Source organism: Lycorma delicatula, chromosome 4, assembly GCF_047948215.1.
Source record: "Lycorma delicatula isolate Av1 chromosome 4, ASM4794821v1, whole genome shotgun sequence".
In the NCBI taxonomy this organism is placed as follows: Eukaryota; Metazoa; Arthropoda; class Insecta; order Hemiptera; family Fulgoridae; genus Lycorma; species Lycorma delicatula.
In genome coordinates, this window is record NC_134458.1 from 169,711,495 (window position 1) to 169,738,145 (window position 26,651).

Here is a 26,651-nt window from a genome sequence, read left to right on the forward strand (position 1 = left end):
AACATTTGTGACTAACCGTGGAACTACGTCCCATGGGCTCACTTGTTGCTAAATTAGTCATATAATTTAATGCGTCGTTTACATTTTCTGTCGATTTTTCCGAGTTCATGTGTTTCTTACAGCGATCCTTCTTTCAGCGATGAGTGTATCTCTCTAAAGAAAAAAATTAAATACGTTAGAATCCGCAATTTCTTTTTGGATCAAAGTGACTAATTATTTATCGTTCCAGATTTAATTATTACCACTGTGGAAGAAGAAAATCCCTTTTTTATATCGAATGTCATCGTTAAACAATTACAAAACAAAAAAGGTTGGAATAAAATTTCTAAAATTTGTTGTTTCATTATAAAAGGTATTCTTTATCGATTTGGGCAAGTCAAAAGTCAATCGAATTATTTTTTTAAACATTTAGCGCGATTTTTAAACTACGTGAATTTCGCGTTATAATGAATATTATACAAAACGAGCGGGGCATCGTTCAAATTTTTAGAAAATTCATAAAACAACGTAAATTTTATTACTAAAATAAAAACCAAAAAAGGACTCGCTTAACTCTACCGGCTTTACCCTTAACAGACTTTATTTCAAATACGCTGTAGGGTTTTTAAATATTAATGATATGACGCAATATTAAGAATACAATGCGTAGAAGAAAAAAAGTTCAATAAGGTAAAGGTCCTATCTGACCCTCTTGACTGAATGACTTTTTATTATCAAAATTATACTGTATTTTAAGCGTAACTGGCAAAAAATAAAAATTGTTACTAAAACATTGTCGGGTTGCTTGCCGGACAGCTGCAGCAAACAACATTTTTAATAACAGCCACAACTCGAAAAATAGATAAATTATCAGAAATTATAAAAAATTCAAACAATCTTTTGAATTCTTGTGTCAGCACCCTTGGAACCCGATTTCTTGGAAGAGAAATCTTGAAAATTAAAGTATAAAAAAACTGATGTTTTAATTACGGGTCCATTCATCCTTTTCTTTCTAGGGGCTTATTTTTTAAGCCCTTTATTTTGTTATTTGTTAAGCATTTATTTACTAAATTTATTTATTGGAGGAATTATTTACTTCAATAAGTTGGTCCGATTCGGTGCAGATGTTATTCAATAAGAATAAAAAAATTATATTGTTTAGTTAAAAAAAAATATGTTTACCGCGATGCCACGTTGTTTGATGAGGTCGAAAATCAGGTACATGCATAAATATATATAAATCAGATTTTCGAGATGTGAAGCAAAAATGGTTTAGAAAAAACGTTGAATATCCCTCCAATTCTATAACCTACCGTCTTAACTTTAAATAACATAATAAGTAACAGAAGCTCGTCTTTCAAAAACTACTATAAAAAAGAGAAAAATTAAAAATAACAAAAACTACCCCTCCTTTTTTTTAAATTTACCCAAATTTAATGCCATCAATGCTTTACACATAGAAATGTTTTGTACTAATTTTTCAAGTACTTATGTTGAGCGACTCCGGAGGTATTAATCAAAATTCAGGCCAACACACGTAAATGTGTACATACATTTTTCGGAAATTTCTATAATATGTTTTATATTTTTTTGGATTAAAGGGGTTTTGAAACCTCAACATCTGCAAAAATCCGGATACCCAAAATTGTTACCGGTTACTGTTAGCAGCAGCGAATAGAAAGTACATGCTTCACCGGCTACACCCGGGAAAGCAAAAATGCTGGAAGGTTATATCGGAGTCGTGAAATAAATAAACATTTATAAAGGCTACCATTTCGCTGCCGTGAAAATAACTTCTACTATATTTCGACAAATAATTAGTCGTATAACCAGATAATTCATTTTTGGCACTTTCATAATTAAGAGAAGAGCGCAATTCTAAACCCCACCGTAACCACATCGACTCTAGCGGTACAAATATCGTTGCTAAATTTTAAACTGATACTGTCTACAACAAATTTAATAAACATAAAAAGTAGGTTATCAGCAACTTATAATCGATACGTTAAAATAGTTTTCACACCGCCCGCTACGCCACCATTCACTATTAAAAAAAAAATCCCTTTCGGCACGCCGGAAGGCGGAGATAGATTTCAATTTCACCGGTGCTAAGTAGGGGTTAAAAAAGATTTCCACCTTAAAATTAAGAAAAACTTCAAATTTACTCATTACGACAATGGTTGCATGTGAAAAAATTCCACATGTTTAGCAAACGACACGCCCCACCTTCTTATAATTTCAGCAACATTTTGGCCATCCCCTGCCGTAAGGGTTGGTCATATCAAAAATTGTCTCAGACAAAATTTTTAGGTAATGGTTAGAGGACTAACGACCACTTTAAACCGATTCGATGCTGTGTCTATTAAGGGAGGTATGATTTTTTTGTCTTCGAAACCCCATTTTTTTCACCCCTTGGGCCAATGGTTGGTGATACCAAAAAACTTAGATAATTTTTAGGCCCTTATCCAAAGAATAGTAGGAATTAAAGTTCGATTTCTTAACAGTATTTCTAATAGTAGGAATTAAAGTTAAACAAATTCGATATTTTACTTAATAAGAAAGTTATAGCGATATTTTGTTTTTTTCGAAAAAGCCCCCCACCCCCATTTCCAACCTCATGGTCCGACTTTTCCGATTAACGAACTCGACCGAGATGTTGGGTCGTTATACTTTATGTATCAATATGAAAGTGGCGCAAAATTACGGCAGTTATCGTGTCCACAAGAAAAAATAGGTATATATATAAATTTTTGAACTGACGGTGGGGTCTGGGGATGTGAAACGCGAAAATATGTCGAAATTTTCCGGAAGTCGAATCATGGTACCCATTGCAATAGGTAGCTTTCTTGTGAAATCTACCTAAAACACAAAATGTTTGTAAGGATATACATATCAACACGATTTGTTAAATAAGACGTCTCGATCGTAACTATTTTAACATCTAAAAGAGGAAGTTACCGATTTAGCCTCACAAAGTATACAAATTAATAGCCTCGCATCAAGATTAACAAATGCCTAAAACGGGAGAAAATCCTCTTTTACGACCCTACTCAAAATATAGCATTGTATGAAAAAGTAGTCCTCCGGATTTAATTAGAATATTTGACAAATTTTTTCTAATAATATATATATATATATATATATATATAAATACAGAGTGTAACACGAAGTTCTCCCGGGACTTTTATAACCTATCCTACACATCATTATAAACATAGTTTCTAAAACGCTTCATTTGAGAATTACGGCTAGTAAAAGATTTCGCTCGGATTTCAGCTACCCCGGTAAAGTGAGGTCGTATTGAAATTTTTAGGACGTTAATTAAGAAGCAGAATTAGTAATTTCTTATCGTTTATGAACTGAGAAATTAAATAAAATAGGTCCCGCAACCGTATCGGCAATAGTTTTTGGGAATTCTGGGGAAAAAATCAATAAATCGAGGTAAAAAACTCTGTTTTTATGTTTGACGTACAATAACGTCGTTAAATGGGTATAAACACCAAAAACTTTTAAACAAAATTGGTAGGCAATTTAATTTTGAACAAAATTGTGTAAGACAAGATGAATAAAGCAAAGAAAAATTAGAAAAATTAGATTTTTATTTAGAAACAGTACTGTTGATCAACGTGCATAATATGTATCGGTTTATAATAAATGTTCAAAAATGAGCCTGTCACTTTCAAAACTTTTCTTGGCATGGTTCTGTACTACTTTTTTTGTGTTTTTTAGTTGTTCAGGACTGTCCTTAAACTGCTCAGCCGTATCCATAACGCAGACAATTAATTCCTCACGACAATGTACTGTTGTATAAAATATATTTAATCCGTTACCAGACACAAAAATCTAAAGGTGTTAAATCAGACGATCTTAGTGGCCAGGAATACGACCGATCCATTTCTCAGGGAAATGATGATTATGTGAGTGGAAACGGCACAAGAGAAGAGGGGTGGAGCGCCATCGAGCTGGAAGTTTACTTTGCATCTCAGCGCTAGAGGTAAAACTTCAAGCGGCTGCGACAATTCTTTTTGAAGAAAATGCAAGTAGACCTCAGCATTTAAGCGGCCAGGTAATACTCGCATGAACGTCCAAACAGCTGATTGTGAAGAAGGTAGCAACATACATTGACGCTAAGTCGATGTTGAAAATTGCTTTTCATCGTTTCATGAGGATTTAATTCTGCCCTGTGTACGCTCATTGCGTAAATTGTTGACGCCATCTCGAGTGAAATTTGCCTCGACAGGAAACAAAACATACTTGTAGAATTATCGATTTGTATTCCGCCAGTTGCAGAACTCCAAGCGAAGCGGAATGGTCTCCTGGGTGTAGATGTTGAACTGACTGTTTATGATGAGGATAAAACTTGTTTTGTTTAAGTGTCCTCCAAATCATCGAATGCGAAATTCCAATTAGCTTAGAAAGACGTCTTATACTGACGCCTGGACTGCGCTGAACTGCAGATAGATGAACATCGATAGATGTAAAAAAAATTAACCCGTATAGAAGAAAATTTGGTTTTTTTGGAAGACAGTTTACATGGATAATTCGAGTTAGATATATTCAGGAACTTCAAATTCCACGGATCATTACAACTTAAACCTCAGCGATCTTGTTCGGGCACGGATTAAAGAGTTTGTCTTCGCTCAAAACAAGAGTTTGCAGATAGAACATCACATCAAACTACTTTACCACAAGAAATTACCCGAGCGTCTTCAGATCGATGAAAAAATTGTCCTTTACAAGTAATTCTAAAAGGAAAAAACGTTATATGGGATGTCGATTACCGCGGATAGTATTTTTGACCGGAAGCCTATCTATATCACTCGGACAAAACTGTGAACCGAGCGAAGCCGGTTCAACAGTCGGTAATTTATCCGCGTCGAATAAGTTATTTAAGATATACAAGAGGATATTCTTAGTATAATATAACAAAATTTTTAATTAATTTGTGAATATACTAGATTAATGAAAATTGTTATTTTTTATAATATTAAAATAAGATAAACATTTTTATCCAAATAAAATCAGCCGAGCATTTGAAGGTGACATCCGAACGTTTTTTTAAAATATTTTTTCTAAACCGGTTGTAACAAGTAAAACTGCTTCATATGATTTACAAATCTTAAAATGTTAATAAAACTGAAGAAAAAATGTGAGTAAATGAAGCGAATAATTTAACAATATAATCTACAAAAAGATACGACAGCTTAAAAAGAAGCATCATGTTCAACGGCTCACACAATAGGACTGTGAAATAAAAGTAACCCGAACGATTCAGGTGAAATTATTTTGAATAAATTTGATAGTATTGTAATATTAGATTTAAAAAAAATCGTTTGACATTCTTATTAAGAATACAGAGTAAATAAAATAAATTATAAATATGTTTAACAATACAACATACTTGGTGGCCGGTATATTTCCATTGTTGCATGTTTTACTTTGTTAGTTGGCATTGCACTGTACCGTCTTCTGTCTCGAACCTGTCAAACAAATAAAATACTAAAATTATCGTGAGTAATTATCTGTATTCTACAAAAATTTAAGAAAATAATACATTAAAAGAGGGAAGAAGTAATTCTTGAAAGCGGAAGACTTTTATTTAGAATGCAAATTTGTTTTACCGAATTCAGAATTTGTATCGTTTATTTTCACTCTTCTCTGTTTTTCAGTGTGTTTAATCCTGATATAAAGACCCATTTACGGATATTTTAGGATTACTTAAGCTAAATTTCAAATCGCTAATCTATTTAATATTTTTAAAAAATTATTTGGTATAACGGCCAGCCATCTGATACACCGATTAACTGAAGTTAGAAACTAACTAGACTTCAGCTGATTTCGAAGTCGAAGGAGTTCTAAGGTTTAAATCCTAGTAAAGGCTTTTATACGGATTTGAACACTAGATCGTGGATACCGGTGTTCTTTGGTGGTTGGGTTTCAATTAATCACACATCTCAGGAACGGTCGACCTGAGACTGTACAAGACTACACTTCATTTAAATTCATACATATCATCGTCTAAGTAATTTTAAGTAATTCGTTTTAAATAATACCTTACGGTGGTTCCGGAGGCTAAACAGAAAAAGAGAGAGTTAGAAAATAACTAGATTTCATTCCTTTCCATTTCAAAGATGTATCATTTTCATTTTATAATTCTATCTTTATCACATACGCACGAGATTCATACCGGCATATTTGTTGTTTTTGAAAATGTATAAGCTCGAAAACTTTATATCCATTTTCAAGAATAACAAACATCTCATACGAGGTTTTCTAAGAACACTAAGAAGTGAAGTAGTTTCCCGTTGCCTTCTTCACTGAACCGAATACACTGCTGTGCATCACTGTACTGAATTACAGGTGACATTCAGCCTTAAAACTGTGCGACACAAATACTTCCTGTTTAGTGAAAATAGTCTCAGAGAAAGCGATTCCAAAAGATTTCCAAATCAAACAAATTTTAAACAAAGAATGTTTAAAATTTCATTTCCTTTAATTCTTTTTGTTTGACATTTTCCCTCAAATACACCCTTAGCGAATAAATAACAAAAAAACTAATGAAAGGTGTACGTGTACGTACAATTTTGAAAATTGTAGAAAATGTAGATTTCAATTTCAGTCAGGCCTAGAAAGTTTTACTGAAATCAGTTCGATCGTTATTCTTTTATACGAGGACAAACAAAAAGGAAGAAATTAATTTTGTAATCTAATTTATACTGTATTATTGCACATGTAAAGAAAACATGAAACAAGGAATATATAGAGATTATTTAGTTTTATATTAATTTACGCTATCAAAATTACATTAATTCTATACTATTCATGAAGGTTACGTTGTTTGAACAAGCGGTGAATAATGAAACTACAACAAAAATTTGGTAAAAAGGGTAATCATTTTTTTAAACATTAAATACTCTTAATTGACCGCAGGTTTTAAACATACAAATCAATATTTGTAATTTAAATTATTTCCATTCGTTTTACGAAGCGTGTTTTTAAAGTAAGATCCGTTTTGAGTTTGTCGCCTATATACACGATGTAAACAGACGATGCTTGCGTAGCTCAATTATTTCAATCAACAGTCACTCCAAGGAAAATAGTTTAGTTATTTTGTCATTGTTTTAATTCATCCGTTTACAATGATCGCTGCAATTCTTGATCCAACAAAGTTTGAAGTTTTAGGAATATTCCGATTTTTTACATCAATCCTGCAGCTGAAATTCACAGGCAGTAGGCGGTTAACGTTTACGGGCCGAATATTATGAGTGACGCTAAAGTAAAACAGCGGTGCGGTTTATTTTCAGCAGGGCAAACGAATGTACAGGTTGAAGAACGTAGCTGCCGGCCGTCGTTAATAACAGATGATTTGATAGAACATTTTGACGAAAAAGTAAACCGGCTGTTAAGTTTTTATATCATATTTTGTTTACATTTAAAAATATTGTAATGGCAGTTTTAATTGTCGTAATTCTTTTTCTCGCTGCTCAGCTGACTCAATTGTAGACAAGACATGATATGTAATAATACGGTTATACACAATGTATTCATCAATTCAATTCGTTTATTAACATTAATACTACTCAATATATTCAACGTGTTAAAACTAAAATGCAATTACGACAAATAAGATTACCAAAATTCAATCAAAAACGTTTCTATACAAAATGTAATTCAATCGATAAATAATGCATAAACTTAATACATATTCGTCTTTAATCATTCAAACTTCAAATAATCAACATATTTATTGATCGTCCGGGCCGGATATGAATTTCAGCGACGTATTCGATACGACGTATTTAATTCTAAATTGTAAGCTTCAAAATTGACTTAATTCATATAGACATTCATTCGTATAGTTATACAAGCTAATCCGAAAACTGTAATGCGTACATACATTATACGCAGTGAAATTTAACTATAAAAGTGTAAGCAATAGTGTGGAATCTATGTGTCGGAAATTTCCGAATTGAACTGGATAGTGTTTTCATGTGTTTTCTTAGTTCGCCGAGTATACGACAATCTACAAGGAGCTACGAGTATCAACATTCATCATATGCGTAACCCATTGTTCATCTTATTAATTAGTTTACTTTTCTTATTATGTTTAATTTCTTATTATTAATGTTTAAGTTAATATAAAAATTCAAAATGACTGACCAGGAGGCACTCAACAGTAAGACTTTGCAGACTAAAGCAAGGAACGTTTTAAAAAACGTGGTATAATTAAGGCATCAATCGCACGAATGATGCGATTATCACCTTTGCTGATAATTTTAACCCCGTAAAAGGTTTAACTGAAACCTATGTAACATAGAATGTAAATTCAAATCTTTGTTAGATAAAATGTCTATAAAACCTCCTGATAAATCAGATCCTACCGATATGAAACCAATTAATAATCAAATGCAGTTTTTACAGCCGATTAAATTGCCATGTTTTAATGGAAATTTACTTGACTGGCAGCATTACTTTAATACATTTAATGACTTAATTCATTCTAGAAATGACCTATCCGATATTCAAAAATTATACTACTTACGTCATCTTTAAGGGATGAGGCCCTTAATATCACATCAAAGACTTACCAATTACAAAGGAAAATTATTTAGTCGCCTTAAATCTCCTTAAAAAAAGATGATAAATACATAATCTCTGTTCATCTTATTCAAAATATTATCTGCAGATAATTTAGATAATTTAATTAATCATTTTATTAATAAAATTAATTCTTGTATAAGTTCATTGGAGGCAATGAATATTGCCTCCAACCTGTAAATCCTTATGAGCTCATAGTTATGCAATTACTAGCATCAAAATTAGACAAAAATACTTGCAAAAATTGGAAGGAAAGACTTTCTAATGAAAACTTTACTAATTTCAAAAACTTTAAATGTTGCAGCTTTGTTACTAAATGTTGAGTATAATTCGCAATCAAATAACACTCACTCTTTAACAAGTATTTAACAAACCTTTTAAAGATCAAGGGAAATATAACAATACAAATAAAATTTACAGAAGAAATTTAGTTACCATGCAAATTCAAAAATTATTCAATGTACTATGTGTAAATCCAATCATTATTTATATACATGTAAAAAATTTCTTGATTTAACAGTAGATGAACGCAAGGAATTTTTAGTCCAGAATAAGTGTTGCTTTGTTTTCGAACAGGTCACTCTGTAAATAATTGTATGAATAAGCATGTATGTAAAACACGTTCCAAAAAGCATCATTCCTATCGTGCATTAAAATTACAAACAAACAAATGTTTTATTGTCTACTGCTGTGTGCAATACTGTGGGCAAACATGTAGTGTTGCTTGATTCAGGCAGTCAAGCCAATTTCTGCACAATGGAATTTGCTTGTAAATTTGGGCTAACTTTAACAAAAAATAATCTTCCAATTTCTGGAATTAATAACTCATTGTCAATCAAATTAGTGTCACAGTTAAACTATACTCTCGCTATGAAATTAGACATTGTTTTTGCTGCATTACCAAACCTAACTGACAATCTTCCTGCTGAATCATTTTATTCATCTCATCTTTTTCTTCAAATATTGATGTCCTTTTAGGTGCACAGTACTTCCTAAACCCTATTCTGCCGAATAAATTTGTACGTAACCAGCATTTTCCCTTGATACAAGAAACAAGACTAGATATATATTAGCTGGAAACCTTCCTTTAAATGTTACACGCAATAATTCCGTTTCTTGATGACAATAAACTTCTTTCATCACTGATCTGGGAGGTAGAAGAACCTATTTTAGTCAAACCTCTCATGATAACTCAATATATGAAAGGAATTTCATAGAAAATACAATTAGAAATAAGGATGGTAGATTTATAGTTACGTTACCTCGTAAATCAGAACATCAAACTTGGTGATTCTCTTAATAACACCAAAAATAGTTTTTGTCTTTAGAATGTAAGCTTATTCAAGACCCTAGTTAATTTTAATAATGAATATTAATTTTATTAATGAATATATAGACCTAGGTCATATGTCTGAACTTAATTCAAAGGATTTATTGATACCCGACTCAGAGGTTTATCTACCTCATCACGCTGTTTTCAAGGAAACAATCTTAACAACCAAACTAAGAGTTGTGTTTGACGGCTCAGCCAAATCCAGCAATGGTTATCTCTAAATGATACGACCTACGGTCCAACAAGACTTATTTTCAATAATTATAAGATTTAGAGTCCATAATTATGTTATCACATCTGATATAACAAAAATGTACAGAATGATTCTGGTTACTCAAAAGGACAATAATTTACAAAGAATACTGGGGCGTGAAAACCCTGTACAAGACTTGAAGCATTATGCCTTAAGAACAGTAACTTATGGTACTAGTGCCTCATTTTTAGCTACTCGTTTAGTTTAAATTGCCAATGATAAGGATCAATTTCCTAATGCCTGCACAGCCATATTAAATTATTTATGTTGATGAACTTATTACAGGAGCTAATAGTGTACATGAAATTAGCAGTTAAAAACTGATGTATGTAACTTATTAAAACAGTACGGCTTTCCCCTTAATAAGTGGTTCGCCAACTGTCAAAATATTGTTTTCTCCGCTGATGATACTATACTATTAAATAAACCTATATCATTAAATAAAAATGAAAACATACGTACTTTGGGTATGGAATGATTACTTAAATAAACTTGTGAAGTCAATCAAAGGGATGTTAAAATATTCACTAAAAGACGTATTTTATCAATTATTTCTGGTGTCTGATCCATTAGGTCTGACACCAGACCTAATGGTGTGACACCATTAGGTGTGACACCATTAGGTGTGACACCATTAGGTGTGACACCATTAGGTGTGACACCATTAGGTGTGACACCATTAGGTGTGACACCATTAGGTGTGACACCATTAGGTGTGACACCATTAGGTGTGACACCATTAGGTGTGACACCATTAGGTGTCCTAATAAAATTTAATAAGGTGTCCTAATAAAATTTTTATGCAAACATTTTATGCAAAGCCTTTCGCTAGTCAAGTGCAATTGGGATGATACTTTACCCAATAATTTACTATCGCAGTGGCAAATTTTATACGATCAATTAAGTTTAGTTAGTTCTATAAATGTTGACAGATGTGTAAAGATAAACATTGATAGTAGCATCAAATCCTTTCAATTCCATGGATTTGCAGATGCATCTCTTAACTGTTTCGGATGTTGTATATATTTTAGAATTACTTACTGTAATGATAGTTTCATGCCCCTTTAAAACAAATGACTCTTCCAAGACTTGAACTCTGTGCTTGTTTGCTCTTATCACGTTTACTTAATCAAGTTACATTAGTTTTAATTGAAAGAATCAATGAAATTCATTTATATTCTGATTCCATGATTGCACTCCAAGTGTTTGTAGCCAATTGAGTTTCAGATATTCAACAGTTGACTTTTAATGCGGAGTGGCATCATATTGAATCACCTTAGAATCCTGCCGATATACTCTCTCAGGGATGTCTTCCAGAAAAAATAATTAATTTTGTATTATGGTGGAATGGTCCAAGCTGGCTTTTGCAAGATTCTTTCTGTTGGCCAACTAATCAATTCTACATAAAAAAATATTGATCCTCAATGCCTTGTTGAAAAACGTCAAACTTTTCAGGTATCTCCTTTGACCTCCAATTTACTGATTATACTGAGAAATACTCATCGCTGATTAAACTAATTAGTGTATTTACTTATTGTTTTAGATTCATACAAAATATATAGAAAATTTGATGCATTGTCTTCAAATGAATTAGAATTCACTCTTGAATTTTTCATTCATCAATCTTTTATAATAAAAATAGTACTTACCCTTTCAGTAATTTAAAAATTTTCTGCTTTATTTAATACAGTCTCATCAATTGCAAGAGGATGTGTTGGAAAATTATTATAACCACCATCAAATGTACTGTTCTATTACTCCAAATTTTTTTTTTCCCCGACTCTGCTCATTTTGCCCTAACCCTTTTCGCCCTAACCCTTTTATCATGTTGTCCGCTTTATTGCATATACTATTAATATGTTCAGAAAAGGCACAATTTCTCTGAAAGAGAATTCCCAGATATTTCAGGCAGCTTGTCTCCATTATTTCCTTTGTTTCCATTATTGTCGCAGTACATACAGGCCGGCGTTTGTCTTCTCCCAAATCCGTGAAGGTAATAATTAAAATTACCGTGACCCGTAAAGTACTGCGACAAACAGAAGTCCACCTCCCCGTGTTTCCTACTGATCCCAACTCTCAAGGTCTCAGGGATTAGCTGTTTTGTCCTGCTAGCAGGTTCTACCTCTCTCCATCTAGTTATGAGCCTATGCTAGCCTCCCGAGTTTCCAGTCCTTGCAATATCTCTACCCTGTAATGGGCCAAAACGCAAAGTGCCTCATAAGACTGTTCTGTAAGCGGAAACCACTCCCAGCAACAGCCTCCTATGCTCCCCTTCGACTATGCTCCCCTGGGCCGGTCCGACTGGTTGGTATTACGCCTCCCAGGAGAGTGCCTGTTATACTCTAATGGGCCTCCCCACCTACCGGCTGTATGTCCGGCAAGGCAGGTCGGCCTACCGGTCAGGTCTTTTGAGTCTCATTTGCCCTTCTGTATCGCTACGCCATACCTTGGAAAGTCGTGACGCATAGATGGGTCTTTTACACTTGTATAGACCTATGCTCCATCGGATCCCCAGTGGATCCTTGGAACTGACACACCTAAGCATGCCAGCCCTCAACACTGGGGCTATCCACCCTACCCTAATCTATTCACTCAGAAGCCCAATTTCTTCTCGTCTTCGTTTTTTACTGTTAAGATATTCCTGATAGTTCCTTCAATCCTTTTCCAATTGCACTCGCTATGTAGCATGTTACTCGTAATCTCCTCAGGTCTCATCGTTGATAGATTTGTGTCCAGTCTATTTTGTATCCATCTGATGCATTCCTTGAAGGTATGGTCTGCATCGTCCTCAATGCCTCAGTACATACAGGCCGGCGTTTGTCTTCTCCCAACTCTGTGAAGGTAACAATTAAAATTACAGTGACCCGTAAAGTACTGCGACAAAAAGAGGTCCACCTTCCCGTGTTTCCTACTGATCCAACTCCTGCTAGCAGGTCCTACCTCTCTCCATCTAGTTATGAGCCTATGCTTAGCCTCCCGAGTTTCCAGTCCTTGCGATATCTCTACCCTGCAATGGGCCAAAACGCAACGTGCCTCATAAGAGACTGTTCTGTAAGCGGAAACCACTCCCAGCAACAGCCGCCTATGCGTTCTCACAAGTCTATTTTTGTCTTTCTTGATTCGTAATGAAGTCCACCATACAAGCACTGCATACAATAAAGATGATACAATTTCCGATGCTGTCACCTTTGTTTTGGACGCTCTAGGAGCCTTCTTTGTTGACATGATCATATTTACCCCTTTTATCATGTTAGTCGCCATAATTTCCGGTCCATTCACAACAAATGTTCAGACGTTCTGTAACTCTTCTACCAGTAACCGTGATGAACTTACATTGATTAATTGATAACATAAGTCCCTTTTCTTGCAACCATTCATGTATCTTTGCAAGCGCCATATTGGCCTTCTCCGGCACCACCAATCCAGTCTTGCCCTGTACAAAGACTGCCAAACCATCCGCATAGGCTATTGTTTCCACACCAGGAGGATAGTCCAATTGTAGAACATCATCAAAGGTGAGGGCCCACAAAAGAGAACCCAAAACCGAACCTTGGGGGAACTCCACCGTATATATTGAATATCAAAACTCCTTCTTGTGAATTCACTGTACAAGTCCTTTCTGAAAGGTATTTCGCCATCTGTCTCCTAAAGAACGGGCTGATGTTTTTTGCCTGTAATGCCCTATGAATCTGACTCGACTTTACTGTGCCAAAAATTCTTCTAATTCTCCATGTACCACTTTTTACCTCAAGGGCCCCAGTTTATTACCTTGTTGGACGCTAATACGGTGGAGCGTCCCCTCCACCACTGATGATTCTGTACTTTTAAATACACACCTATATCATTAAATAAAAATGAAAACATACGTACTTTAGCTTTATTATGGAATAATTACTTAAATTAACTTGAAGTCAATCAAAGGGAAGCTAAAATATTCAATAAAAGACATATTTTATCAATTATTTCTGGTATCTGTGATCCATTAGAATAAAGAGAAGTGGTAGAAAACCTTGGGTTTCAGACGATACATTGCGCCTAATGGATGAACGTAGAAAATATAAGAATACTAGTGATGAAGAAAGTAAAAGGAACTATAGGCAATTAAGAAATGCTATAAACAGCAAACTGGCGAAAGAAGAGTGGATTAAAGAAAAGTGTTCAGAAGTAGAAAGAGAAATGAACATTGGTAAAAGACAGAGCATACAGGAAAGTTAAGGAAAATTTTGGGGTACATAAATTAAAATTAATGTAAATTTAATGTGCTGTCACCTTTGTTTTGGACGCTCTAGGAGCCTTCTTTGTTGACATGATCATATTTAACCCTTTTATCATGTTGTCCGCTTTATTGCATATACTATTAATATGTTCAGAAAAGGCAAAATTTCTCTGAAAGAGAATTCCTAGATATTTCAGGCAGCTTAGTCGCGCCATAATTTCCTGTCCATTCACAACAATGTTCAGACGTTCTGTAACTCTTCTACCAGTAACCGTGATGAACTTACATTTACTAATTGATAAAATAAGTCCCTTTTCTTGCAACCATTCATGTATATTTGCAAGCGCCATATTGGCCTCCTCCGGCACCACCAATCCAGTCTTGCCCTGTACAAAGACTGCCAAACCATCCGCATAGGCTATTGTTTCCACACCAGGCGGATAGTCCAATTGTAGAACATCAAAGGTGAGGACCCACAAAAGAGAACCCAAAACCGAACCTTGGGGAACTCCACCATATATATTGAATATAAATTCTTCTTCTTGTGAATTCACTGTACAAGTCCTTCCTGAAAGGTATTTCACCGTCTACTAAAGAACAGGCTGATGTTTTTTGCCTGTAATGCCCTATGAATCTGACTCGACTTTACTGTGCCAAAAATTCTTCTAGTTCTCCATGTACCACTTTTTACCTCAAGGGCCCCAGTTTATTATTACCTTGTTGGACGCTAATACGGTGGAGCGTCCCCTCCACCACTGATGATTCTGTACTTTTAAATACACACCTATATCATTAAATAAAAATGAAAACATACGTACTTTAGCTTTATTATGGAATAATTACATAAATTAACTTGAAGTCAATCAAAGGGAAGTAAAAATATTCAATAAGACATATTTTATCAATTATTTCTGGTATCTATGATCCATTAGAATAGAGAACTGGTAGAAAACCTTGGGTTTCAGACGATACATTGCGCCTGATGGATGAACGTAGAAAATATAAGAATACTAGTGATGAAGAAAGTAAAAGGAACTATAGGCAATTAAGAAATGCTATAAACAGGAAGTGCAAACTGGCGAAAGAAGAGTGGATTAAAGAAAAGTGTTCAGAAGTAGAAAGAGAAATGAACATTGGTAAAATAGACAGAGCATACAGGAAAGTTAAATTAAAATTTAATGTAAATTTAATGTGTTGGAAAATTATTATAACCACCACCAAATGTACTGTTCTTAAGTTCTGTATCAATTTCTTGAAACACAAAAAAAAAGCTGGCCAAGTATTGCATGACGTTCTTAGACATGCTGACCAAATATAACTATTGTTTTCTCCAACTTTTTTTTTTTCGACTCTGCTCCCCTGGGCCGGTCTGACTGGTTGGTATTACGCCACCCAGGAGAGTGCCTGTTATACTCTAATGGACCTCCCCACCTACCGGCTGTATGTCCGACAAGGCAGGTCGGCCCACCGGTCTGGTCTTTTGAGTCTCATTTGCCCTTCTGTATCGCTACGCCATACCATGGAAAGTTGTCGCATTGATGGGTCTTTTACACTTGTGTAGACCTATTCTCCCTCGGAGTCCCCAGTGGATCCTTGGAACTGACACACCTAAGCATGCCAGCCCTCACCACTGGGGCTATCCACTCTACCCTAATCTATTCACTCAGAAGCCCAATTTCCTCTCGTCTTCGTTTTTTACTGTTTTTTACTTGTGTACTGATAGTTCCTTCAATCCTTTTCCAATTGCACTCACTATGTAGCATGTTACTCGTAATCTCCTCAGGTCTCATATCGATTTGTGTCCCGTCTATTTTGTATCCATCTGATGCATTCCTTGAAGGTATGGTCTGCATCATCCTCAATGCCTCAGTACATACAGGCCGGTGTTTGTCTTCTCCCAACTCTGTGATGGTAATAATTAAAATTACTGTGACCCGTAAAGTACTGCGACAAAAAGAAGTCCACCTCCCCGTGTTTCCTACTGATCCAAATCCTGCTAGCAGATCCTACCTCTCTCCATCTAAGCCTATGCTTAGCCTCCCGAGTTTCCAGTCCTTGCGATATCTCTACCCTGTAATGGGCCAAAACGCAAAGTGCCTCATAAGAGACTGTTCTGTAAGCGGAAACCACTCCCAGCAACAGCCGCCTATGCGTTCTCACAAGTCTATTTTTGTCTTTCTTCGTTCGTAATGAAGTCCACCATATGAGCACTGCATACAATAAAGATGATACAATTTCCGATGCTGTCACCTTTGTTTTGGTCGCTCTAGGAGCCTTCTTTGTTGACATGATCATATTCAACCCTTTTTATCATGTTGTCCGCTTTATTTATAAAAGGCACAATTTCTCTGAAAGAGAATTCCTAGATATTTCAGGCAGCTTGTCTCCATTATTTCCTGTCCATTCACAACAATGTTCAGACAACGTGATGAACTTACATTTATTAATTGATAACATAAGTCCCTTTTCTTGCAACCATTCATGAATCTTTGCAAGCGCCATATTGGCCTGCACCACCAATCCAGTCTTGCCCTGTACAGACTGCCAAATCATCCGCATAGGCTATTGTTTCCACACCAGGCGGATAGTCCAATTGTAGAACATCATCAAAGGTGAGGACCCACAAAAGAGAACCCAAAACCGAACCTTGGGAACTCCACCGTATATATTGAATATCAATTCTCTCCTTCTTGTGAATTCACTGTACAAGTCCTTTCTGAAAGGTATTTCGCTACCTGTCTCCTAAAGTACGGGCTGATGTTTTTTGCCTGTAATGCCTTATGAATCTGACTCGACTTTACTGTGCCAAAAATTCTTCTAGTTCTCCATGTACCACTTTTTACCTCAGGGCCCGAGTTTATTACCTTGTTGGACGCTAATACGGTGGAGCGTCCTCTCCACCACTGATTCTGTACTTTTAAATACACACCTATAGCATTAAATAAAAATGAAAACATACGTACTTTAGCTTTATTATGGAATAATTACTTAAATTAACTTATGAAGTCAATCAAAGGGAAGTTAAAATATTCAATAAAAGACATATTTTATAAATTATTTCTGGTATCTATGATCCATTAGAATAGAGAACTGGTAGAAAACCTTGGGTTTCAGTCTATACATTGCGACTGATGGATGAACGTAGAAAATATAAGAATACTAGTGATGAAGAAAGTAAAAGGAACTATAGGCACTTAAGAAATGCTATAAACAGGAAGTGCAAACTGGCGAAAGAAGAGTGGATTAAAGAAAAGTGTTCAGAAGTAGAAAGAGAAATGAACATTGGTAAAATAGACAGAGCATACAGGAAAGTTAAATTAAAATTTAATGTAAATTTAATGTGTTGAAAAATTATTATAACCACCACCAAATGTACTGTTCTTAAGTTCTGTATCAATTTCTTGAAACACAAAAAAAAAGCTGGCCAAGTATTGCATGATGTTCTTAGACATGCTAACCAAATATAACTATTGTTTTCTCAAGTTTTTTTTTTTCGACTCTGCTCCCCTGGGCCGGTCCGACTGGTTGGTATTACGCCACCCAGGAGAGTGCCTGTTATACTCTAATGGGCCTCCCCACCTACCGGCTGTATGTCCGGCAAGGCAGGTCGGCCCACCGGTCAGGTCTGAGTCTCATTTGCCGTTCTGTATCACTACGCCATACCTTGGAAAGTCATGGCGCATCGATGGGTCTTTTACACTTGTATGGACCTATTCTCCCTCGGAGAGTCCCCAGTGGATCCTTGGAACTGACACACCTAAGCATGCCAGCCGTCACCACTGGGGCTATCCACCCTACCCTAATCTATTCACTCAGAAGCCCAATTTCCTCTCGTCTTCGTTTTTTACTGTTAAGATATTCCTGATAATTCCTTCAATCCTTTTCCAATTGCACTCGCTATGTAGCATGTTACTCGTAATCTCCTCAGGTCTCATCGTTGATAGATCTGTCCCGTCTATTTTGTATTCATCTGATGCATTCCTTGAAGGCATGGTCTGCATCGTCTTCAATGCCGCAGTACATACAGGCCGGTGTTTGTCTTCTCCCAACTCTGTGAAGGTAATAATTAAAATTACCGTGACCCGTAAAGTACTGCGACAAAAAGAAGTCCACCTCCCCGTGTTTCCTACTTATCCAACTCTCAAGGTGTCAGGGATTAGCTGTTTTGTCCTGCTAGCAGGTCCTACCTCTCTCCATCTAGTTATGAGCCTATGCTTAGCCTCCCGAGTTTCCAGTCCTTGCGATATCTCTACCCTGTAATGGGCCAAAACGCAAAGTGCCTCATAAGAGACTGTTCTGTAAGCGGAAACCACTCCCAGCAACAGCCTCCTATGCGTTCTCACAAGTCTATTTTTGTCTTTCTTGATTCGTAATGAAGTCCACCATACAAGCACCGCCATATTGGCCTTCTCCTGCACCACCAATCCAGTCTTGCCCTGTACAGACTGCCAAATCATCCGCATAGGCTATTGATTCCACACCAGGCAGATAATCCAATTGTAGAACATCATCAAAGGTGAGGACCCACAAAAGAGAACCCAAAACTGAACCTTGGCGGAACTCCACCGTATATATTGAATATCAATTCTCCTTCTTGTGAATTCACTGTACATGTCCTTTCTGAAAGGTCTTTCGCCACCTGTCTCCTAAAGAACGGGCTGATGTTTTTTGCCTGTAATGCCCTTGACTTGACTTTACTGTGCCAAAAATTCTTCTAGTTCTGCATGTACCACTTTTTACCTCAAGGGCCCCAGTTTATTATCTTGTTGGACGCTAATACGGTGGAGCGTCCCCTCCACCACTGATGATACTCTACTATTAAATACACACCTATATTATTAAATAAAAATGAAAACATACATACTTAGGTTTATTATGGAATAATACTTAAATTAACTTGTCAATCAAAGGGAAGTTAAAATATTCACTATGACATATTTTATCAATTATTTCTGGTATATATGATCCATTAGGTCTTATTGGACCCATATATTTTTATGCAAACATTTTATGCAAAGCCTTTGACTAGTCAAGTGCAATTGGGATGATATTTTTCCTAGTGGCAAATTTTATACAATCAATTAAATTTAGTTAGTTCTATAAATGTAGAGAGATGTGTAAAGTTACACATTGATAGTAGCATCAAATCCTTTCACCTCCATGGATTTGCAGATGCATCTGCAAATCACCAGTTGCCCCTTTAAAACAAACGTCTTCCATGACTTGAACTCTGTGTTTGTTTGTTTGTTTGTTTGCTTCACGTTTACTTTATGCTTTAGATGAAAGAATCAATGAAATTCATTTATATTCTGATTCCATGATTTTGGCGGGTATCATATTTATTCAATCATATTTTGTTTGCATTTAAAAATATTGTAATGCAGTTTTAAGTTTGCTATATTTACTACTTGTGTATCTTAAGTGTTACTACCTAATATTTTTATTTTTCAGTTATATTTTGTTAAAAATTGTATAATATTTGTATTATATTACATTACATTATTATTACGTTATATTACATTATATTCTTTATATTTTAATTATTTATATTTATGTTCAATATCAAAAGTTTATATTCAAATCTGCCAATTTTGGCGGGCAGTAATGTATGTTTTTATATCATATTTTGTTTACATTTAAAAATATTGTAATGGCAGTTTTCATTTTGTTATACTTACTACTTATGTATATCTTAAATGTGATTATACTACCTAATATTTGTATTTGTCAGTTATATTTTGTTCAAAATTGTATCATATTTGTATTATATTACATTACATTATTATTACATTATATTACATTACATTATTACATTATATTATAAATTATTTATGTTTATGTTCAATATCAATAGTTTATATTCAAAATCTGCCGATTTTGGTGGGCTGTAATGTTATTTTTTTATATCATATTATGTTTACATTTAAAAATATTGTAATGCAGTTTTCATTTTGTTATATTTACTAATTATGTAAATATAACAAATATTATATTATAATATATTATATTATATTATATAATATTATATTATATTATATTATATATAATATATATTATGACAAAAAAAAAAAAATATTTGTATTTGTCAGTTATATTTTGTTCAAAATTGTATCATATTTGTATTATATTACATTAACATTATTATTACATTATATTCTTTATATTTTAATTATTTATGTTATGTTCAATATCAAAAGTTTATATTCAAAATCTGCCGATTTTGGCAGGCACTAACGTTATATTTTTATACCATATTTTGTTTACATTTAAAAATATTGTAATGCAGTTTTCATTTTATTTACTACTTATGAAGTGTTATGATAACTACCTAATATTTGTATTTGTCAGTTATATTTTGTTAAATTGTTCATATTTGTTATTACATTACATTATTATTACGTTATATTACATTACATTATTATTACGTTATATTACATTATATTCTTTATATTAATTATTTAAGTTTATGTTCAATATCAAAAGTTTATATTCAAAATCTGCCGGGGCGGGCAGTAACGTTATGTTTTTATATCATATTTTGTTTATATTTAAAAATATTGTAATGGCAGTTTTCATTTTGTTATATTTACTAATTATGTATATCTTAAGTATTATGATACTACATAATATTTGTATTGTCTGTCAGTTATATTTTGTTAAAAATTGTATCACATTTGTATTATATTAAATCACATTATTATTACATTATATTACATTATAATTCTTTATATTTTAATTATTTATGTTTATGTTCAATATCAAAAGTTTATATTCAAAATCTGCCAATTTTGGCGGGCAGTAATGTTATGTTTTTATATCATATTTTCTTTACATTTAAAAATATTGTAATTGCAGTTTTCATTTTGTTATACTTACTACTTATGTATATCTAAAATCTGATGATACTACCTAATATTTGTATTATTTGTCAGTTATATTGTTCAAAATTGTATCATATTTGTATTATATTACATTACATTATTATTACATTATATTATTATATTCTTTATATTTTAATTATTTATGTTTATGTTCAATATCAATAGTTTATATATTCAAAATCTGCTGATTTTGGCAGGCAGTAATGTTATGTTTTTATATCATTTTGTTTATATTTAAAAATATTGTAATGCAGTTTTCATTTTGTTATATTTACTAATTATGTATATCTTAAGTATTATGATACTACATAATATTTGTATTATCTGTCAGTTATATTTTGTTAAAAATTGTATCACATTTGTATTATATTAAATCACATTATTATTACATTATATTACATTATAATTCTTTATATTTTAATTATTTATGTTTATGTTCAATATCAAAAGTTTATATTCAAAATCTGCCAATTTTGGCGGGCAGTAATGTTACGTTTTTATATCATATTTTCTTTACATTTAAAAATATTGTAATTGCAGTTTTCATTTTGTTATACTTACTACTTATGTATATCTAAAATCTGATGATACTACCTAATATTTGTATTATTTGTCAGTTATATTTTGTTCAAAATTGTATCATATTTGTATTATATTACATTACATTATTATTACATTATATTATTATATTCTTTATATTTTAATTATTTATGTTTATGTTCAATATCAATAGTTTATATATTCAAAATCTGCTGATTTTGGCAGGCAGTAATGTTATGTTTTTATATCATTTTGTTTATATTTAAAAATATTGTAATGCAGTTTTCATTTTGTTATATTTATAATTATGTATATCTTGTGTTATGATATACAAAATATTTGTATTATCTGTCAGTTATATTTTGTTAAAAATTGCATCATATTTGTATTATATTACATATTACATTATAATTCTTTATATTTAATTATTTATGTTGATGTTCAATATCAAAAGTTTATATTCAAAAACTGCCAATTTTGGCGGGCAGTAATGTTATGTTTTTATATCATATTTTGTTTATATTTAAAAATATTGTAATGGCAGTTATCATTTTGTTATACTTACTACTTATGTATATCTTAAATGTGATACTACCTAACATTTGTATTTGTCAGTTATATTTTGTTCAAAATTGTATCATATTTGTATTATATTACATTATTATTACATTATATTCTTAATATTTTAATTATTTATGTTTACGTTCAATATCAATAGTTTATATTCTAAATTCTAAGTTTTTATATCATATTTTGTTTGCATTTAAAAATATTGTAATTACAGTTTCATTTTGTTATACTTACTACTTACATGTCTTTAGTGTTATGATATACTACCTAATATTTGTATTATTTGTCAGTTATATTTTGTTCAAAATTGTATCATACTGTTTTATATTACATTACATTATTATATTACATTATAATACATTACATTCTTTATATTTTAATTATTTACGTTTATATTCAATATCAATAGTTTATTGCCGATTTTGGCGGGCTGTAATGTTAGATTTTATATCATATTTTGTTTACATTTAAAAATATTGTAATGGCAGTTTTAATTGTCGTAATTCTTTTTCTCCCCGCTCAGCTGACTCAATTGTAGACAAGACATGATATGTAATAGTACGGTTATACACAATGTATTCATCAATTCAATTCATTTATTAACATTAATACTACTCAATATATTCAATGTGTTACTACGATAAATAAGATTACCAAAATTCAATCAAAAACGTTTCTTTACAAAATGTAATTAAATCAATAAATAATGCATAAACTCATTACCTAGACCGAAGAAGTTAAACGAAAACGTCTTACTTGCCTAATTTACTGATCGCGGAACTACTGTGAACGGCGATACGGATTGTGAAAAAACAAACGACGTGGGAAGTTATCCCGCGGGATTTTGTTTTTACGCCCGGCCATAGACAACAAATCATATAGTGAGCGATTAGAAAACTTTCGTTGGACAATATTCAATCATCCACCTTATAGCCGTGACTTCTTTTTCTTCACCGCAAGTCATTGTTTAAGGTGACGATGACGTCGAATTAAAAAATGGCGTTTACTGTTTACCTAACAGTAAACCCCATTTGAAAATGTTTGAATCCAGCTATATAGGGTTTTATGCGTATGTAATAATGTTCATATTTTTCAGTATTTATTTCAAAACCGACGTTTTACTTGAAATACTCGCCTGATATTTTGATTTCCCATTATTATTCACATCAATAAAATTACGTAAAGACGCTTCTGTACATAAAAACATAACTGTTTTAATGTACTGTTGTTCCACGGATGAATTTAAAATCCGAACTTGGTTTTGCTACTAGCTTGTTGAACAAAAAATTTCATTCAATATCCTAATAGACATCTGGTTCTCCACACTCCCAGTTATGTCATCAAAATCGCTGATTTAATATGTTTAACTGAGAGTTTTCGAGTAGGCAAATACGAGTTTAAGCAATTATTCGGACGGGTACATAACACACTTTATACAGGTATCGGTAGGTTGTGTAACCTACGGACAAAAAACTGCCCCAGAATTTGCCGGAATGGATAAGGGAAATGATTGTGGAAAAACCTAATCAGAGCAGCATTATAGTATACAAAATTAACGCATTTTTTAACATTACCCACAGGGTAACTCATGAAGAAACGGAAAGAATTTCGGATATGTTCTAAAAGTGAAAATAAGGGAAAGACCATATAAATACGATCCAGAAACGCTGCTTTGAGTCATAGATTGAGACTCGACTTCTAAAGGTTGAGGTTCATGGATTATGGTTTTCTGATATGAAAAATCGATAAAATCGAACCGTTAATAGTGGTAGAGCGCAAAACATTTGTGTTTCAGAACATAATTTTGCTTAATTTTTCATTTGTAGAGAATTCAATTAAAGTAACGTCAATTGAATGCAAAGAATTCAAGAAATCTGATTTTTATTAAAAACAAAACAGGCCGAAATCTGCAGAAAAATTACATTATAATTTTAAACCGCAACAAGAATGAAAATCAGTTTAATTTAAAATTCATAGCGCTACGTTAGAAATATAATTTAATATAAAAATACTCATGATAAACATCATAACTAAAAATTGTTCTTATGCCTAGCTATTACGAAAAATGACGACTGAACCTTTTTCTCTTCTTCAGAGTCATACATTCCCGTTGCACATCGACATATGCCTAGTTCACCGAAGTGCAGAGATGTTCAGTTCAGTTCTAAATGGGATCACTCTTCAGCACGGGAAATGAATCTGTAGTGATTATCATTAATATCAGAGAAAGTAACTCTGATTTCTGAATACCTCTCTTATCTCATTTGATTTATATGTATCATGGAAGAACGAGACGGATTGCGTAGTGATAAATTAATGACACTAATAATAAAAAAAATGTAAGCGTTAATGAGAAATTGAGTGTACAATATTTGTACGCGTTAAAACAGTACAAAATTCAGTTTTAAACTCAGCGGAATAATATCTTTTCTGTAGAAGAAATCTATTTTTTAATTGTTGGGAAGACCGTTTAAATGGGTAGTTAATTTAAAATGGTATTCAGCAGAGAGGTAAAAATTGTTACTTTTTCAGAACAAATTATTTCTTCCTTTCCTTTTTTTACCGATTTCCATTTGTAAATAAATGCAAGGAAATGTTAGAATAGAATCTTTAATTTACGACAAATCGATCTAGTCAACTCTCCATAACACGAACCTTGATAAAAAAAAACCTAAAAAAAAAACCGTGAAACTCCAGTAAATTAATGCACAAAACTGTCGCATATAAGACGAAGTGAAGTTCTTTAAGTACAAAGCAATGAGTGCTAAAAAGTGAACAATTTTTCTATAGGAGATAAATTTAAAAAAATCTAGCACTGAACGCAAGAGAAAGGAAAAAATGACGTTGCTGCTGAAAAAATGACGTACCTGGAAATAATTTACAACCATTTTTTTTTTAACCTCCGGGACCACCGTTAGGTATTGCTTCAGAGGATGAAAGGAATGATTTGTAGCGTGTGAAATGACATCCCTGACCGGGATTCAAACCCGGAACCTCCGGATGAAAGGCAGAGACGCTACCACTTGCGTCACTGAGAGGCCGGCTCTAATTTACAACCTTTGTAAGTCGAAAAAGTCTGGAATACATAATTCGGATATTATTCGAGTTATTAGAAATTACTAGAAATTTCTTGTTCCCTTGTGATTCGAGTTATCAAGAATCGACTGCATGTAAATCGCATTACGCTCGCCAAACAATTATGACAGCCAATTTTTGTAACTCTAAAACGATTTTCTAAAGCAATCCAAGATACATTTTCTAAGCAATCTTAGACGGTACATTATATCATAATAAATATATTAACGATGACAAGCGTTTCACTAAGTCGCTTCAAAGCGAAACATACGGTTAATTTAATCGTTGCCGAAATCAATTTTATTTTTCCCCGTAAAAAATAATACTCTCAAAAAATTCATAGTACAGGCAACAGAAACACTGTTATCACAAGAATTATTCGTCGAAACAGCAATATTATATTTATCTAAGTATGACGACGTTTCTATTTACGTATTAATTAAAATTGTGTTATCTTTTAATCCCGTTAAGTAATAATTCTAATCTTAGAATATATAATTACACGAGTTGCATGTTACCAAAAAATTTAAGAAACTGTAAAAAACAATAAAATTTTTTAAAATATTAAAAATTTTAAATGATTAAATAACCATTCTTTTAATTTATTAACTGCCTAAAATTTTAGAATTTACGAATTTTTAAATCTTGCTATGAAATATTAAAAAATATTGCATTTCCACAAATTTTTGTTTGACCGGTCGCTTTTTTTTTTGTCTCATCCACTTGCCAAGAAAGTGGATGAGACCATTTTAAATATCACCTTTTTATAAACTTCTGTTTAAACAATGATTACTTTAAACACTCAAATCTGGAATTTAGAAAATCTTATGAAAAAAAAATGCAGTATTTATTACAATCTACACACAATGTGCGTGTGTGTGCGTGAGAGAGAGCGCGAACGCACGCACACACACATATGTTATATAATATATATTATTATAATATATATGTAAACTCACAAATGAAGAGATTGTCAGATGAAACATAAATGGCTTAAAAAATACATATTTTGCAAAAAAGTATTTGTCTTTCAGTAATTAATTGTTAAGTAATAATATTTTAAGCGTGTTATTAGACAAACTTGGCAACATTATAAGACAAAAGAAAAAGTAAGTGAGATGTTACTACTGTTTTTTTTATATTTTATAACAAAAAAACATTCCATTTTAAATATCCCGTTTTTATAAACTTCTGGTTAAACGAAGA

At 32.9% G+C, this 26,651-nt stretch overlaps 1 protein-coding gene across 7 annotated transcripts in view; it reads right to left on the minus strand.

The window, feature by feature from the left end:
- Nucleotides 1-26,651, minus strand: part of LOC142324067 (CBP80/20-dependent translation initiation factor) — a 162,280-nt gene that overhangs the window by 56,264 nt on the left and 79,365 nt on the right. For all 7 annotated transcript variants that reach the window (XR_012756204.1, XR_012756203.1, XM_075364692.1 and 4 more), the window contains one exon: nucleotides 5,381-5,459. Coding sequence is in view for 5 of the 7 variants with exons in the window: in XM_075364692.1 (XP_075220807.1) it covers nucleotides 5,381-5,459 (79 nt within the window). In the remaining 2 variants the exon portion in view is untranslated. The remainder of the gene's footprint in view (nucleotides 1-5,380; nucleotides 5,460-26,651) is intronic.